Raw genomic sequence first — 19,784 nt, forward strand, 5'->3', positions numbered from 1 at the left:
GAGCTTCACGTGAAGTATCAGGAGGAAGATGATGAAGACAAAGACGAACAGCAATGCTATGAACCTTACACTACCCCTCATAGCAGGCACTATGAATATTGTGAGTATCCTCTACATCCTCATCCTAGGCAAGATGTTACTCAGATACCTACCTTGTTAAGAATTTGCAAGCCATGCTGCAGGACTATAGGAGAAGGTTTCCTGGACCTCCTCAAGAACAACAGCCAGCGCCACCTCAGACTGCTTTTCCTGCCACACCAAGAAACAGCCCTCCTCCGGTAACACCCAGGTGGTTCACACCAGCCTTAACTATTGCTGCCCCTCAAAGGGAGGATCACACTTCCACAGAGGATGAGAGAAAGGTGAGATCCCTGACCTGCAACATCGTCCGGACGAATGGGATGATCCCCTTGTCCCTGCTCTATCTCCTATGCCAACTCATCCTTCAGGCTCTCTTCCAGAACACATCAGGGGTTTCACAATCTAATGGCCCGAGCAACAGCCGGATTCCATCTAACCTATGTTAAGCAGTTCAACTGTTTTCTTCAAGATTTTAAGGAGCAGGCCAGGTAGTCTGTGAGAGCCATTCCTATCATAGACTATATTTGAAATGAGGGAGTAAAAATCATAAAGAACCCGGCTATGGTACCTCCAGTACCACCTTGCCTGGACAAGAAATACAAGGCCATAGATGATTCCCCTGCCTGCCTCATTGATCACCATAAACCTGACTGTCATTTCACAGGCAGCGCAAAGGCATTCGAAAAACCTTTCCATTCCCATTTCCGCGCCACCAGATAAGGAAGGGAGACACTTGGACAATGTAGGGAAAAGATTCTCTCTTATATCTGCCTTCACCATTCAAGCAGCCAACTCACTTGCAATTCTGGGGGCGCTATGACCACCAGCAGCTCATTCAATTTGATACCTGAAAACAAGAAGGCGGAAGGAAAAAAGATACTGCAAGATGGCGAATGTAACTCTTCAGACATTATAGATTGTCCTCTCTACGTCACGTCCACAGGCCGTAAACAATGGCATGGACCAGTTAAAGGCTACATCCGCTTCTTCCACCGATGTGGGTACGAATATTTCCAACTGTATTCACCAATGAAGGAGATTACATCGGACACATGGGTGTTGGACTTGGTAAAGTACAGGCATACCCTGGAGTTTGTACAGAAACCACCAAACAATCCTCCGAAAGTAGCGCACCCACCTCATTTGCACTTACTGAGGAAAGGAGACCTAACAATGCTGGCCAAGGGTGCGATAGAAAAGGTTCCTTCCCATCAAAAGGGCATGGAAATCTATTACCGTTTTTTCCTAGTACGAAAGAAGGCAGGGGAATGGAGACCTATCCTGGACCTCCGGAAACTGAACAAATTTCTGTGCAAACAGTCTTTCCCTATGATTACTCTATCTGAGCGCCTTCATCTGTTAAACATCGGAGATTACATTACCTCATTGGATTTGCAAGACATGTACTTCCGCATTCCCATACATCCCAAGCATTTCAAATACTCCATTTCGCTGTAGCCGGTACCCATTACCAATTCAAGGTCCTTCCTTTTGCCCAAAGTCCGCTCGTCAGATTTTCACCAAGTGTCTCGCCCTGGTGGCAGCCACACTCCACAAACAAGGTCATCAGGTATTGCCCTACCTAGACCACTCGCTGCCAAACCCCTCAGCAGCGCAGCAAGCTTCCAAAGCTACCAAAGCCTGCCTCTCACTGTTTCACAGGCTAGGCCTCACTGTAAACTACCTAAAATCTTACACTATTCCAGCTCAAAGGATAATGTTCTTGGGTGCCAACCTCGATACAATCAAAAACCAGGGCTATCTATCACAGAAAAGACAATGAAGATTGTCCAAACTGGCTTTACAAATCTTCAAAAGAAAGTCCGTTTCTTTAAAACTACTCAAGTCGCTCCTGGGCATTATCTCATTTACAATAAACCTAGATCCGCTGGTACGACTAAAAATGAGGCATTATAATAGGAGCTACAGATACAATGGATCCAATCACAATGCTCCTTTGAGGCCTTGATTAACACTACCCCAAAGATGAGGGAAGCACTAGCATGGTGGTCCCAAGTAAATCATCTCTCTCAAGGCCTTACATTTCTGACTCCAGTTCCAGACTTTGCCATCACAACTGATGTTTCCTTGGAGGGCTGGGGCGGCGATCTATAGGACCTACAAATCCAGGGGAAATGGTCCACATATCAGAAATCGATGCACATCAAGCATCTGGAACTGAAAGCGATTTTTCTTACTCTACAAGCTTTTATACCACAAATAGCAGGTGCCTCCGAGCTGGTCTGGTATAGACAACATGACCAGTAATTACATCAATAAGCAAGGCTGGAATCCGGTCTCTGTGTATCTCTCTCAAGAAGCTCAGGATCTTTGGGACTGACTCACAATTCACAAGATATCTCTAAGAGCCGAGCATGTGTCAGCGGTCAGTAGTACCTTAGCGGACACACTCAGCAGAACCAGAGACAGTTGCCACAAGTGGGAGCTAGATCAACTGGAATTGGACACAATATTCTCACACTGGGGCAAACCAGCGTTGGATCTTTTTACGACAGACAGGAACACCAAATACCAGTTATGTGCTAGTTGATACCCTACTCTGCGGTCGTGGGGGAATGCCCTTTCGATGCAGTGGTCCGGCCTTTTATGCATACGTTTTTTTCCCCCTTACCATTAATTCCCAAGGTTCCTAACAAGATGAAAGCTGAAAACTGTTGCCTCATTTTGATCACTCCAAAGTGGCCCAGACAGCTCTGGTTTACAGAACTCATTTTCCTGTCAGTGACCGGTCCCATATGCCTACCGAAAATGCTAACGCTTCTGATGATGAACCAGGACCAAGATTTACACCCTGAGCCACCTCTCTACAGTTACAAATGTGGCTCCTGGGTTCTATGAGTTTCAAAACTTAAATATCACTCAAGAATGCAGAGATATTGTATCCAAAGCAAGAGCGGAGGGTGCAAACAAAACTTACAAGCTAATTGGAAAAGATTCTGTTTCTGGTGTCAACAAAACAACTTACACCATATTCAAGCCTTGTTCATGCATCAGTTAAGGTTCACCTTGCCACAATTTCAAGATACAGACGTCCTACACTAACTCCATCTCTCTGCTCTGCAAGAGTCAAACTCTCTGCTCAGAAAGACTCAAACACTTCATGAAAGGGCTTATCAGAGCTTTCCCACTGGTGTAAACTCCTCCCCTAGAATGACATTTCAATGTGGTCCTCTCACAATTAATGAAGTCTCCTTTCGAACCCATTCATAAGGCTGACCTAAGGTTTCTCACATGGAAAGTGGCTCTACTACTCTCTCACATCCACAAGAAGGGTCAGTGAGGCACAGGCCTTCAAGACCCAAGAGCTTTTTCTGTGTTTCACTGATGAGTTTGTACTTCTTAGAACAAACCCAAAATTCATTCCAAAGGTCCCTTCTCAATTTCATCTCAACAAACCTATCATACTTTGAACTTTATTTCCCCAACCCATCCACACTGGCGGAGAGGGCTCTCCATACTTTGAACAGTAAATGGTGTCTCAAATTTTACCTCCACCATACTAAACATATTCACAAAACAGATCAGCTACTAGTTTCTTATGGACAAGGGTGTCAAGGAATTGCAGTGACGAAAGCAACAATAGCACGATGGATATCAGCAACAAATCCGTTTTGCCATTCCAAAGCTGGCAAGCCCCTGACAACAGAAGCTAAAGCTCATTCTACAAGCTGCTCTGTTTGCAGGCATTTCCCTGCTGCGATGTGGAATAGTACCAACATGTTCACACAGCACTACTACTTTGAGTCAACAAAACGCAGTGACGCAGCCGTAGGCCAGAATGTGAGCCTCTTTCAATAGAGGTGTTTATTCATATTAAATTCAAATGCTTTTCAAACAGCTGTATATTGCGGCTTGCGTGTTCTATTAACTTTCATTAGCTAAAGGTTTTATAGATGAATAGTTAGGAGTCCAGTGTGTGTGTGTGTGTGTATATGTATGTATATATATATATATATGTGTGTTCGATGGCATGTGTAGCTGCAGATACACATGCTGTGCACATCCCGCCATCTGGTGTTGGGCTTGGAGTGTTACAAGTTGTTTTTCTTCGAAGAAGTCTTTTCGAGTCACGAGACCGAGGGACTCCTCCCATTTCGGCTCCATTGCGCATGGGCGTCGACTCCATCTTAGATTGTTTTTTTTCCGCCATCGGGTTCGGACGTGTTCCTTTTCGCGCCGTGTTTCGGGTCGGAAAGTTAGTTAGAATCTCGGAAAAATCGTCTGTATTGTTTGCGTTCGGTATCGGGTTAGTTACAAAACATCGACACCGACTTTTGAAGAGCTCCGGTGGCCCGGCCACGTGTCTCTTCAAGGCTGATGGAACGGACCGTGCACAGCATGTGAATCTGCAGCAACTAATGCCACGAACAGATGTACACTGGGTAAGTGACATCTTCCATATATATATATATATATGTTCGATGGCATGTGTAGCTGCAGATACACATGCTGTGCACATCCCGCCATCTGGTGTTGGGCTTGGAGTGTTACAAGTTGTTTTTCTTCGAAGAAGTCTTTTCGAGTCACGAGACCGAGGGACTCCTCCCATTTCGACTCCATTGCGCATGGGCGTCGACTCCATCTTAGATTGTTTTTTTTCCGCCATCGGGTTCGGACGTGTTCCTTTTCGCTCCGTGTTTCGGGTCGGAAAGTTAGTTAGAATCTCGGAAAAAACGTCGGTATTGTTTGCGTTCGGTATCGGGTTAGTTACGACCGATCGACACCGAATTTTGAAGAGCTCCGGTGGCCCTTCGGGGTTTTTTCGATTCCCCCGTCGGGGCCTGGTCGGCCCGGCCACGTGTGACTTCAAGGCTGATGGAACGGACCCCATTCCGCTTCTGTCCAAAATGCCATAACAAGTATCCGTATACGGATCAGCATCTGGTCTGTAACTTGTGCTTGTCCCCAGAGCACAAGGAAGATACTTGTGAGGCCTGTCGAGCGTTTCGGTCCAGAAAGACGTTAAGAGACCGAAGAGCCAGAAGACTGCAGATGGCGTGGACGCCGACAGGACAAGAGCTTTTCGAGGAGGAAGAGGAAGCTTTCTCTATCCACGAGTCGGACTCGGAAGAGCTCGAGGCCGAAGAAATGCCGAAAACCGTGAGTAAGACGTCGAAACATAAGACTCACGAGAAGTCAACAAAAGCCCAGGGGACGCCACCGCCAACAGGCCATGGCTTAACCCAAAAAATAGGTGACCGAGCCAAGGCACCGAAAAAGGGCATGCTGGTGTCGAAGTCATCCGACTCCGGTCGAGATACCGCCACACAGCAATCTCGGACCCGAGACATCGGCTCAGAGAAATTTCGGCACCGTGACAGCGGCACCGAACAAATTCGGCACCGAGAAACCACCACGCCGAAAATTACAAAGGTTTCTTCGGAGCCTAAAAAGACGTCCGAAAAAGTTTCGGTTCCGAAAGATCCAGCCTCGGAGCCGAAAACAGGTTCCTATACAGAGGAACAAGAATTGTCCTTCCAAATGCAAAAACATAGATTTGGAGAGGAACTTCAAGCTGTAGAGCCAGACTATACTCAAAGGAGGCTCCACATTCATCAAGACACAGGGAAGATAACCACTCTTCCCCCAATTAAAATAAAAAGAAAACTTGCCTTTCAGAAAAAGGACAAGGAGCCACAGGCAAAGATGGCAAAGAAAACAACTCCACCACCGTCTCCACCACCATCAGTGCACACATCACCAGTAGCAACTCCTCCACTGATGCACTCCCCAACTCATACTGCCATGAGTCAAGATGATCCCGATGCATGGGACCTTTACGATGCTCCAGTATCGGACAACAGACCAGACTCGTACCCTGCCAGGCCGTCCCCTCCTGAGGACAGTACATCTTACACACAGGTGATCGCAAGGGCAGCTGCTTTCCATAACGTCACCTTGCATTCCGAACCAATTGAGGAGGACTTTTTGTTTAACACGCTATCCTCCACTCATAGCCAATACCAAAGACTACCTATGCTCCCAGGAATGCTAAAACATTCAAAACAAATCTTTCAGGATCCTGTTAAAGGCCGAGCCATAACTCCAAGGGTGGAGAAAAAGTACAAGCCACCGCCAACAGATCCAGTTTATATTACAACCCAGTTAACACCAGACTCAGTAGTTGTCGGGGCAGCTCGTAAGAGAGCAAACTCTCATACCTCGGGGGACGCACCACCTCCAGACAAAGAGAGTCGCAAATTTGATGCTGCGGGCAAAAGGGTTGCAGCACAAGCAGCAAACCAATGGCGCATTGCCAATTCACAAGCACTTTTGGCACGATATGATAGAGCTCACTGGGATGAGATGCAACATTTGATAGAACACTTACCCTAGGAGTTCCAAAAAAGAGCACAACAAGTGGTGGAAGAAGGACAAAGTGTCTCTAATAATCAGATACGGTCTTCAATGGATGCAGCAGATACGGCTGCAAGGACAGTAAATACTGCAATAACAATAAGAAGGCACGCATGACTGCGCACGTCCGGTTTCAAGCCGGAAATTCAACAAGCCGTGCTAAATATGCCATTTAATGAACAGCAGTTGTTTGGGCCGGAAGTCGACACTGCTATTGATAAACTCAAGAAAGACACTGATACAGCAAAAGCCATGGGTGCACTCTACTCCCCGCAGAGCAGAGGCACATTTCGCAAAACACCTTTTAGGGGAGGGTTTCGAGGAAACCACAACATCACAAACAAGGCCCACTTACCAAAGCCAATATCAGCGGGGAAGTTTTCGGGGGCAATATAGAGGGGGACAATTCCAAAAAAATAGAGGGAAATTCCAAAGCCCCAAAAGTCCTCAAAATAAGCAGTGACTTACAAGTCACACATCCCCCATCACATAACACCTGTGGGGGGAAGACTAAGCCAATTTTACAAACATTGGGAGGAGATAACAACAGATACTTGGGCACTAGCAATTATCCAGCATGGTTATTGCATAGAATTTCTCGAATTCCCTCCAACAGTCCCACAGAAAACACACCGTATGTCAAAACAACATATAAATCTTCTAGGATTAGAAGTTCAAGCATTGCTCCAAAAAGAGGCAATAGAATTAGTACCAAAACAAGAACTAAACACAGGAGTTTACTCACTGTACTTTCTGATACCTAAAAAAGACAAAACTCTAAGACCTATACTAGATCTCAGAATATTAAATACATACATCAAATCAGACCACTTTCACATGGTTACATTACAAGAAGTAATCCCACTGCTCAAACAACAAGACTACATGACAACACTGGATCTAAAGGATGCATATTTCCATATACCAATACATCCTTCACACAGAAAGTACCTAAGGTTTGTATTCCAAGGGATACATTACCAATTCAAAGTGTTGCCATTCGGAATAACAACTGCGCCAAGAGTTTTTACAAAATGTCTAGCAGTAGTAGCTGCACATATCAGAAGGCAGCAAATACATGTGTTCCCGTACCTAGACGATTGGTTAATCAAAACCAACACGCAAATACAGTGTTCACAACACAAATTATGTCATAGAAACCCTACACAAACTAGGTTTCTCAATCAATTACTCAAAGTCACACCTTCTGCCGTGTCAAACACAGCAATACCTAGGAGCAACAATCAACACAGTAAAAGGAATTGCCACTCCAAGTCCACAAAGAGTCCAAACATTCCACAATGTAATACAAGCCATGTATCCAAACCAAAAGATACAGGTCAAATTAGTAATGAAACTCTTAGGCATGATGTCCTCATGCATAGCCACTGTCCCAAACGCAAGGTTGCACATGCGGCCCTTACAACAGTGCCTAGCATCACAGTGGTCACAGGCACAGGGTAAACTTCTAGATCTGGTGTTGATAGACCGCCAAACATACATCTCGCTTCAATGGTGGAACAGTATAAATTTAAACGAAGGGCGGCCTTTTCAAGACCCAGTGCCACAATACGTAATAACAAAAGATGCATCCATGACAGAGTGGGGAGCACACCTCAATCAGCACAGCATCCAAGGACAATGGGACATTCAGCAAAGACAGTTTCATATAAACCACTTAGAACTGTTAGCGGTGTTTCTAGCGCTGAAAGCATTTCAACCCTTAATAACCCACAAATACACTCTTGTCAAAACAGACAACATGACAACAATGCATTACCTAAACAAACAGGGAGGAACACACTCGACACAGTTGTGTCTCCTAACACAAAAAATATGGCATTGGGCGATTCACAACCACATTCGCCTAATAGCACAATTTATTCCAGGGATTCAGAATCAGTTAGCAGACAATCTCTCTCGGGATCACCAACAGATCCACGAATGGGAAATTCACCCCCAAATACTAAACACTTACTTCAGAATGTGGGGAACGCCACAAATAGATCTATTTGCAACAAAAGAAAACTCAAAATGCCAAAACTTCGCACCCAGGTACCCACAACATCAGTCTCAGGGCAATGCACTATGGATGAACTGGTCAGGGATATTTGCGTACGTTTTTCCCCCTCTCCCACTTCTTCCATATCTAGTAAACAAGTTGAGTCAAAACAAACTCACTCATACTAATAGCACCAACATGGGCAAGGCAACCTTGGTACACAACACTACTAGACCTTTCAGTAGTACCTCATGTCAAACTGCCAAACAGACCAGATCAGTTAACACAACACAAACAACAGATCAGACATCCAAATCCAGCATTGCTGAATCTAGCAATTTGGCTCCTGAAATCCTAGAATTCGGGCACTTAGACCTCACACAGGAATGTATGGAGGTCATAAAACAAGCTAGAAAACCTACCACTAGACACTGCTATGCAAATAAGTGGAAAAGATTTGTTTATTACTGCCATAATAATCAAATTCAACCTTTACACGCATCTGCAAAAAGATAGTAGGATACTTATTACATTTGCAAAAATCTAAACTAGCTTTCTCTTCCATTAAAATACATTTTACGGCAATTTCAGCTTACCTGCAAATTACGCACTCAACTTCATTGTTTAGGATACCAGTCATAAAAGCGTTTATGGAAGGCATAAAGAGAATTATACCACCAAGAACACCACCAGTTCCTTCATGGAACCTCAACATTGTCTTAACACGACTCATGGGTCCACCTTTTGAGCCCATGCACTCTTGTGAAATGCAATACTTAACGTGGAAAGTTGCATTTTTAATTGCCATCACATCTCTAAGAAGAGTGAGTGAAATTCAAGCATTTACCATTCAAGAACCATTTATTCAAATACACAAAAATAAAGTTGTTCTACGGACCAATCCTAAATTTTTACCAAAAGTAATCTCACCGTTCCACTTGAATCAAGCGGTAGAATTACCAGTGTTCTTCCCACAGCCAGATTCTGTAGCTGAAAGAGCACTACATACATTAGACATCAAAAGAGCACTAATGTACTACATTGACAGAACAAAACTAATACGAAAGACAAAACAACGATTTATCGCCTTTCAAAAACCTCATACAGGAAATCCAATTTCAAAACAAGGCATTGCTAGATGGATAGTTAAGTGCATTCAAACCTGCTATCTTAAAGCTAAAAGAGAACTGCCTATTACACCAAAGGCACACTCAACCAGAAAGAAAGGTGCTACCATGGCCTTTCTAGGAAATATTCCAATGAACGAAATATGTAAGGCAGCAACATGGTCTACGCCTCATACATGTACCAAGCACTACTGTGTAGATGTGTTAACTGCACAACAAGCAACAGTAGGTCAAGCTGTACTAAGAACATTATTTCAAACTACTTCAACTCCTACAGGCTGAACCACCGCTTTTGGGGAGATAACTGCTTACTAGTCTATGCACAGCATGTGTATCTGCAGCTACACATGCCATTGAACGGAAAATGTCACTTACCCAGTGTACATCTGTTCGTGGCATTAGTCGCTGCAGATTCACATGCGCCCACCCGCCTCCCCGAGAGCCTGTAGCCTTTTAGAAGTAGATCTTAAACATTTGTACATTTGTAAATATATTACTTGAAACTTCATTATGTACATACGCATTCACTCCATTGCATGGGCACTATTACTAGCATACACAACTCCTACCTCACCCTCTGCGGGGAAAACAATCTAAGATGGAGTCGACGCCCATGCGCAATGGAGTCGAAATGGGAGGAGTCCCTCGGTCTCGTGACTCAAAAAGACTTCTTCGAAGAAAAACAACTTGTAACACTCCGAGCCCAACACCAGATGGCGGGATGTGCACAGCATGTGAATCTGCAGCGACTAATTCCACGAACAGATGTACACTGGATAAGTGACATTTTCCATATATATATATTTATATATATATATATATAACATTTTGTATGGTCTACCCTGAAGATATATTGCTTTTACCCACGTCCTCTTTAGGGTACTTAATGTACCTATAATACCGCTTGCTATTCTAATTCTATGAACGATCCAGTACTGGCTAAGACATTGTTAGCCATAACTGCAGTTATCCAGCATTGGTATCTTTCATAGATTAACATGCAACTCACCCTCCTTCCCAGATAGGCACCCCTTATTACTAGGGATGCTATTCCCACTTGTGTTCGAAAATCTGAGGGACTCCGCCTCTCTTGGGAATATTCTGGAGGGTGCTGCCATTTGATTGGTCATAGTTCAAGTGGGGTACTTATTATTATTTTATTTTTTTGAAGCCCATAGGCTATTAAACTGATGGTCTAAGGCCATATAGCCTATGATAGTTTTACATACTGCTTTATCAAGGTACCGTGGGACTCCCACTTAATGAATGATTCAAACTTGTGAATCTATGAAACATACCAATATTGGATAACTGCAGTTACAGGTAAGTAACTTATTTTCGTTGTGCCACAAATTTCTGCACAGCTACTCATAAAGGTCCTGGCAGTATAGAAAAAATTCTATAGGGTTTGAAATTTACATCCGAATAGTATTGTGAGCTTCAAAGTGTGCCTATCAATTTTAAATAAGCACACTGGTCTTGGGCCTTCACATGTGTTTGACCCATGGTTCAAAACTTCCTCACATTGAAGATCTGAAGTGACGTTTTTCCTCTCCTTCGGACCAAGTAAGACTCCTGTGAGGTCTTCTCGGAGGGGTATTCAAATGTGTTAAGAATGAATAAATACCTTATTTGAAAGTGTACAATTTTGTTCTTTCTGCATAGGCTGGTTCTGGAGGTGGTACAGGTGATGTGACTCAAGATTCAGGAACGGGTAACTGGCGAGGAATGTTGAAAGCATCAAAAGGAGAAGACACTGAGGAAAAGCCAAAGATCCCGCTGGTTCCTGCTAGCCCACAGAGGGGTCATGCTGTAAATCTTTTGGATGTGGTATGTATTTTTGTTCCATTTTCAGTATATCAAGTGTTTACATTTGCAGGCCTTTTGCATAGGTGGGCGCACACAATTATCTTATTACAGAGCCATTATCAAGGGGAATATGCTTTTCAGGGTCTGTTAAGGGTGGCTGTATGGATTTGCCTATTCCATCATACTTTTAAGTACTATTGAACACTATGTACATCATTATAAGTCTCTTGTGATTTTGTTCATCCTAACACTAAGAATAGATGATCTTGCACAGGAGAAGTGTGTTGTAATATGTTTCTTCATAAAAGGTTATGAAATTACTTACTATATCCAAAACACTGATAGTTACTCCCAAAAAAACATTTTAGAAGGCAATATTAACTTCATAATACTTGGTACAAGAAGAGGAATTTGATGCAGTAGTGGTGTTACTATAAACTGCTAAAATGCTGTTACTGGACCTTGCACAGCTAGTTCAGCACATGAATTTGCCTGCATATTTGCCCATGCCCTCTTGTTCTCAATCCAGTATGGACTGGAATGTTTTCTCATTCACAGTAATTCTAAACTGCTGGTCCCCCTACATCTGGGTATATATGCCTGTTTCTCCTTTGGACATGGTGGCAATTGGTACATTTCACCTGGTCAACCTGTCATCTAGTTTAGATGAGTGGTGGCACCTCCCTAAGGTGGTAACAGGTGACTCTGCCATCTACTTTCTATTACCTGATCCTGTAGGTTGATAGGTGTTAGAAATTGGGTCTCCAATTGGCAGAGGTATGCACCCTGTCCATGTAGGGACCACAATCCTATCAAGGCAAGTCAATTACACAAGTCAAGTTAACCTTTGCTTACCCTCTGGTAGCTTGGCGCAGAGCTGGCAGGCTTAACTTATAAGTCAATGTGTAAAGTATTTGTGCAACACACACACAGTAACAGCACCACAAGTCTCCACACAGGTTTAGGAAAATAGATGATATTTATTTGGTTTTAAAGAAGACTGATGCCACAAAAATCCAATTAATAGCAATAAAGATATGTAATTTAGGAAAAGTACGATCACTACAGTGCTGTCAAGATTCAGCGTAATTTGGACGGGGCTCGTTTTAGGGCCATTATGGTATTTCTGAGAGAGTACTTGTGTTCCTTAATGACCGCACAGGGAGGTCTAGTCGGGCCATGTGAGGCCGGCTCGAGAATGGGATTCAGATCGTCAAAGGTGTTGATCCTTTCACTGCAGAGGGCACAGCAGAAGCACTAAGACCACTCGGTCATCCGTGAAGCTGGTTGTGTTGTTGTCCCCGCAGACATTACAGGTGCCCCTATTACAAGTTTCACGGGCCCCTTACCTGGGTTGAAGCTTTGGGGCGCCTTTGTGCTTCTAGGCAGAGGTTTATGGTGACAAGCTTCCTTTGCTGGGCCCGCTTCTCCGTATTGGAGCATGCAGCTGTACAGCTCTCGGTGCTGCTGGCGGTTGAAGTTCTTGCCACCGGTGCCCTTACCCAGGAAGCTCACAATGCGGTCTGGGTCGTGCTAGTGCATAGGTCATACAGAGGTTAGTGGGCCGGTGGCATGGCGCTAGCAGGCTAGTTGGGCAGTGCATTGAATAATGCAAACGGGTGAGACAGTACGCCAGGCCCAGGGGATCAGCACTTGGTCACGGCAATCAAAGGAGGAGCGCCACACTCACCCTTTGGGCTATGGGAGGCCTAGATGGTGTTTCTACTGGGCAACGGGGTCTTTGATGTCCCTTAATTAAAGCAGAGGCAAGTCAGCAAGCAGTTGGATCACTCCGGAGCAGATGATCAGTCCTTGGGCGTGCAGGGCAGAGATCAGCAGGGCAGAATAGCAGTTCCTGCAAAACAGCAAAGTTTCCTTGAGTCCAGAAGTGTACTGTTTTTGAGTGGGTCAGAGACCCATTACTTATTCCAGAAAAGTGTCTTTGATGTGGGGGATGACTTCAGAAGGTTTCTGTGAAGTGCACAGACACCTTTTCAGCCCCAGCCTTGGCTCCAGACTATCAGTGGGAGGTAATCAGCCCCTTTGTGTGGACTCTCGTCACTACCCTTTGAAGTGCAATTATGAACCCTTCCCAACCTCTTCCCCAGGAAGGCCCATCAGTATGCAGATGCAGTTGAGTATCCTGCATTGTGGGTGCCTGGAGGGAATGCACAAGTGTAGCTGTCACCTAGCCCAGATCAGACATGTATTGGCGATAGACTGTGGACACACAGGGCAGTGCGAGCAGAGAAATGCCCACTTTCTAAAAGTGGTATTTCTAAAATAGTAATAATAAATCCGACTTTACCAGTGAAGTGGGTTTATTATTACTATTCCAGTGGTACGAAAAATGTGTCAACTCCTCTCAGATCAGAAATTACAGGTTAGAAGTATTATAAGGAATTCCCAATGCTAGCCAATGAGAGGGCCAAACCTCACAGTAATGAACAACAACTTTGGGAGTTTTTCATTATCAGGACATGAAAGACTTAAAAGCACATGGCATGCCTTTTACTTACATGGTTCCCTGCCCTATGGGCTACCTAGGTTCTACTTTAGCAGTGACTTGTATGTAAGAAAAGGGGAGTCTAAGGCTTGACAAGGGTTTTTGAATGCTAAGTCGGAGAGGCAGTGAGACTGCAGTGGCAGGCCTGAGATGATTACAGGGCTACTTGAGTGTGGGGCATAATCACTGCTGCAGGCCCACTAGTAACATTTAACTTACAGGTCCTGGGTTTATAGTATACCACTTTACAAGGGACTTGCATGTAAATTAAATATGGCAGTTGGTGATAGATTGATGTTACCATGTTTAGGGTTGGAAGCACATGCCCTGGTTAGCATTGGTAAAGTCCTCAGAGTCCTAAGGACAACAAAAAGATACAGCAGCAAAGCAGGAAGTAAAAGTCTGGAGTAAGATCAACCCAAGGATGCCGGGTCTAACAATAAGTGATCCAGATCTTCCACTTCACCACGGACCTCAGACTATCCTAGAGCAGAGTTCCCAGCTTGCCATTGGTAACCAAAAGACTGCAAAATATGCAGAAAGTTTTCTTCAAAAACCTCAAACCAGGCGAGGAAGATAACACAGGTAAGGAATCAAGCGTGTCTTCAAAGATATCGAAAAGATCAATAGGATTTCTTATTCTAAAGAAACAAAACTGCCTCTTAAACAGTCTTAAAAGTAGAGGTTCCATCTACATCAAGACAAGGTGTGAAGAATTCCAAGCAGCCCAGTGAATCTCCTGAGGTACTTCGGATTCAAAAGAAGCCTAAGCTTCAACTAGAGCCATTTTCTCCAAGAATGCTACATGCTTCATTGAAAGCTGCATCTCCAGGACCTCAGAGCATACCATTTTCACCATCAGATTCCCTCTCACTGGCAAACGTTCGCTTATCGACTATGCAGTCAGCGGCCTGTCAACATCTCCGTCCACAGCAGTGGTGTCGACCAAATCAGTAAAAGAGAAATCCTTCTTGATGACAACTCAAATTGTCGCTGTCCACCAAGTCGATGGGACATCTGTTGATGACACCTTCGTTGAGAACTCTGTTGGTTTCCCCATAGACAAGATACCTGACCCTTAGATCTACATCAACGATGCACCTGTCGACGGTATTTGTGTTGACAGTACAATCTCTGATTCTGTTTTTGGCTGAGGAGCCTTTCACAGCCCCAATAACTTCTATCTCTTAGACTGGTGTATCCACAGAACTTGTTCCCCAGCACTCCTCCTCAATCAGTATATCGGAACATCCACCTTGCAGACTGCTGGACATTTATGGTTCAGAAGATGAAAGGCCACTTCATATAACCCTATTAAATTCAAGATTATGTGATGAATATAGTAACTATCGGGAGTATCCTGTCACTAAACCTTTTGATGGGACATGTGATGAGCCCTATCAACAAAGGGGTTATGAAGCTTTCATTGAAGATTGACGGCCATCTAATTTATAGTCCCTCCCGGAGTATGAAACATTCAATGGAGACCATTATTATCCTAATGAAGAAACAAATACCAATAGACCTGGTCTGAGACTAAAGATGGTGGACTATTAGAAAAGCTGCCCAGATAAACACCAACCACAAGTTAATCCAAGTCAAATTCCGCAAAGAACACTCTCTGGTCCTCAACCACTTGCTCAGTTGTATCTCCATCCAAAAAGTAATGTCCTGTTTCGACTTCTACACCAACACGTTTTTCATCCTGTAATGGCCAGGATGACACAAGACACTCCTTGCCATGAAACCCAGGGACATGGTTATGTGGCTAAGAACCCCAGGGATATGATAATGTGGCTCAGTCACTGTATTTTTCAGCAGCACCACCTGTTGACTCCTCACCTGATATGGCAGGATTTCACTCTTATTGAATAGGCTTCTAACAGTTCCAAATACCACTACCAGTTAGACTTAGACTGTTTTCTGTAAGAATTCAGACACACCAAAAAAGGCAATCAGATCAATTTCTATCATCAATCACATCCTGAATGAATGCATTAACGGTATGCAGAATCCAGTATCAATAGTGGTCCCTAGACTGAACAAGAAATGCAAGGCACAAACACTTCATCCACTTGTTTGATAGGCAGTTCTAAAGTGGACTCAGTATTAGTTGAAAGTACAAAGAAGGTTGAGGAATCCATCCATCCCTTGTACTGTGCCACCTGAAAGAGAAGGCAGACTCGTAGACAATATTAGAATAAAGGTTTCGCTACATCTGCAGTAACCATCAGAACAGCACACGCTCTAACAATAGTAGGTTTTTAGGACACTGACAGAGTGACGTCTCACATAGATCTGTTTTTGGAAGAAATACTGGAGGATACAAAAATATGCATTAATCATTCTGAGATGTAGAACCAACAACAGCTGCATTCATAGACACATCTGAGCATGTGGCAAACACAAGATACAGGCACCTGGCTGAAGCAGCTGCCTTAAGAAGACAAAGACGGCTACAATGCACTTCATTTAGACTAGAAGTAGAATTTTAGACAACCAGTCTATACACGGAGATACTAGCAGTACAGGAGTCAACCATCCCAGGTACAGCACCAACCATCCCATCTGCATTATCAACCTACGTACAGGTCATCAGCAACATTATATTGAAGGAATGTGCCAAAAGGAAGAAGCACTACTCAGTCTAGATAGTTAGACACTGAAAGTAGATGATGATGAAACACAAGAACTGGTCACCAAAAACTACCATTGACTAGGTGGGAAAATGTCTCTTGCTTACAAGCTTGGAACAAGATCAGTATGGACAGATGGATCCTTGAACGAGTGGAGAAAGAAAGGTCATGCTTTGTAGTTTATTGAAAGTTCTCCAAATACACCTTTAACCAGTGTGCAATATCTACATCAGATGAAGTTATAAGAGGAAATTTCACAATAGAAGGGGTCCCCAAATAAAACTTAAGATTCTGTTCTGGTTTCTTTTTAATCAGGAAGAATACAACAAAATGGCGACCAACTTTGGACCTGTAGCAGCTCTGTGCTTTCCCAAAGAAACAAAAGTTCATTATCTCCTGCCTCCGGACTATCCTTCAGCTGTAAACAGAATCCGAATTATTGACCACATTGGACCAACAGGATGCTTATTTCCTCAACTATGTTTGCCACAGCAATCGAAAATATGTGCATTTCCAGGTGGCTAGTTGCCACTATCAGTCCAACCTATTACCTAGCAGAACTGCAGTCCATACCACGGATATTTACGAAGTGCATGTCACCAGTTGCAACTCATTTAAGGAGAAAGGGACAGTAAGTGTTTCCATATTTAGACAGCTGGCAGATAAAAGGTCCAGCATATAATTCGGTCAGCATGTCAATTCCAGAACTTGTAACTGACACTTTGTACGCAGAAGTCCTTAATATAACCAGGTACCAAGATCTAATTTCTAGCTGCAACTTTGAATACAAGAGAAGGAAAAAAAAATCCTTCAAAGGAGACAATGCATATTACATGATCTAGTGACTCAAAAACAATGTAAAAGACAGTTCACTCTACGCCATTCAAAGGCCTTTTATGTGTGATCTCCTGTATTCCATTCTGTCAGTTGCACATGAGACTGCTCCAAGAAGAACTGGACCATCAGTGGCTCCAGATAAGAGGACATTTTGAGCACAGATCAAAGTAACAAGGAAGGTAAAAGGTAGTTTTGCTTGGTGAAATAAAAGGTCCAATATATCAAAGCGTCTCAGTTTCCTGATGGACCCTTCAAAGTTTATTCTGAAAGACACCTGGAAGCATGGGGCGTTCATCTCCAGGACATAGCTATCAATGGCACGTGCAGTGCTTATTTAAACTGGTGGTTGCTTGTGGGGCCCAGCAGCACTCATTTTTGTGGATCGACTCTTAGAACTAGAGCAAGAAAAAAAACAAAAGCTAAAAAGAAAGATGGAAATAAGACTCTGGGGAACAATTCGAAAACCAGTGGCAAAGGTAGAGAGCTGGGATGAGAAAGAACCTGCAGGAGTGCAATTAATGGCCGCATGGATACATGGCTACAGGGAGTGTCTGATGGAATCAAGGCTACATTGCCCTGGTATGCGGCACTACGACAAGAGAATCAGCCCTGGCTTCTGAGTAAAACTTTGGGCCCCCGGCAGTTATTCTTTTACAAATTAAGCACTGAACAAGAGGACATAAACCTGTAACTGAGCAATAGAGAAGAAAGGGTCTTTAAAGGCAGAACTCCTACCATGGCAGGTCAAGTGGGCAGAGACATCCTAATTCACAGTGTATGGCAATTGTCACAAATAGGTGTTACATCAAGCCCAGATCAACAAAGTGTTTGGAATGTGGGGATAAGCCAAAGATCGATCCCTGTCAACAGGCTGAATTTGCAAATGTGAATGTTGCACAAGCAGGCGGATGCTACCAGGATCGTGGGGATATACCCATTGATTGCATGGTCCGAGATTTCCGTATATGTATTTCTGACTCTTGTTCTAATTCCACAGGTGCTGAGGAAAATGATAAGAGCACCTTACTCAATAATATTAATTGGGCCAGTCTGGCCAAGGCAGTTTTGGCCTATAAAACATCTTCTGAGAGGCAGGGTATATTATCCCCCGACTATACGGCCCAGATGGGAGCAGCAATAGTGATTGAGACAGAATATTGGGGTACCACAAGGCGGCATCCTGTAATGCTTTAGTCTGCCTCCGGCAGTTCCTACTCTTAAACTGTGCATATATACTATCTATGGCAGACTTGCTGCACATGATCTTAACATGTCCAGTGATTACTAAATAATGGAAGCTAGTGATGGAAACCCTGGCTAAAATGCAAACGCTAAAGATTGTAAGGTCACTACAACACTGCATTTTGGGATTACACCTTATACCATGAAAAAGTAAACTAGAATATAGGTTTACTGCATTGGTACTGGTATTGGCTCAGTTTTGGATTACGATTCATTGGAAACATGGCTCCCTAGTACAGCTATGGTATAAAGATCTTAAAGAATGTCTGTTAGCGGGGGAAATATGTATGAAACTAGTCCACATAGATAAAGTCCACAAGGGTATTTCCGGCTGGTGCTTAATGACAAAATGAATTGCTGGATGATGTACCACCTCCGTCCTTACCCACAGTTTGACAATGACCTAGCTCTCTTTGATGGCTTTTGTTGACTGTACTGTTTCTATATACATGACCACTGGTGAAACACTATTAACCGGATATGTTACTGGTATATTACTTTACTTTATCTGTCAACCTGCACATATGGAAAATAATATCTCCCATGTCATTATTTCAAATACAATTAACAAGATTGCATTAAAAATACTTTCAAATTTGCAATTGAATGAACCAGTTATGCTAAAGTAATTTCTTCCAAATTCAGCAAGAGAGAGAACTTCCAGAGATAACTTTGTATTCTCTTGATATAAGAATTTGTCTCAAATTCTACCTGAATAGAATTAAGTGTTTTAGAAAGTCATATTAGCTTTTAATCACCTTTGGCAACCCACAAAAAAAGGAGAAGCCATTTCTAAGTATGACATGGCCTGACGGGTTGCAGATGCAATTTAATTTTGCCATGAAGGCGGGCAAACCACTACACAGCAAAGTGAATGCTGATCTACTAGAGGTGTGTCAACATCAATAGCTGTATTTGCTGGAGTGTCTTTAACAAACATGCAGATCAGCAACATGAAAAAATGTACACACTTGTTCAGGACATTTGTCAGGAAGAGACAGTTCAAGAGAAAGCAGCAGTTGGTCATGGGCCAGGAAACGTTATGTTGTGTTTGGTGAGCCAGCCTTGGTGTTTTTGCCTCCATCCACTATGTTCTTTTGATGTTGCATGTTGTGTACTGCTTGTAATTCTGAATGACACAAGCTATCTGTGAAAGATCCAGTACT

The 19,784-nt window shown here is 43.4% G+C and overlaps 1 protein-coding gene across 6 annotated transcripts in view; it reads left to right on the forward strand.

Annotated features, from left to right (window-relative positions):
* The window catches only part of DNM1L (dynamin 1 like), a 473,848-nt gene that overhangs the window by 404,652 nt on the left and 49,412 nt on the right, over nucleotides 1-19,784 (forward strand). For all 6 annotated transcript variants that reach the window (XM_069228228.1, XM_069228229.1, XM_069228230.1 and 3 more), the window contains one exon: nucleotides 11,254-11,418. In XM_069228228.1, the coding sequence (XP_069084329.1) occupies nucleotides 11,254-11,418 (165 nt within the window). The remainder of the gene's footprint in view (nucleotides 1-11,253; nucleotides 11,419-19,784) is intronic.

The sequence above is a fragment of the Pleurodeles waltl genome, chromosome 4_1 (genome assembly GCF_031143425.1).
Source record: "Pleurodeles waltl isolate 20211129_DDA chromosome 4_1, aPleWal1.hap1.20221129, whole genome shotgun sequence".
Lineage (NCBI taxonomy): Eukaryota > Metazoa > Chordata > Amphibia > Caudata > Salamandridae > Pleurodeles > Pleurodeles waltl.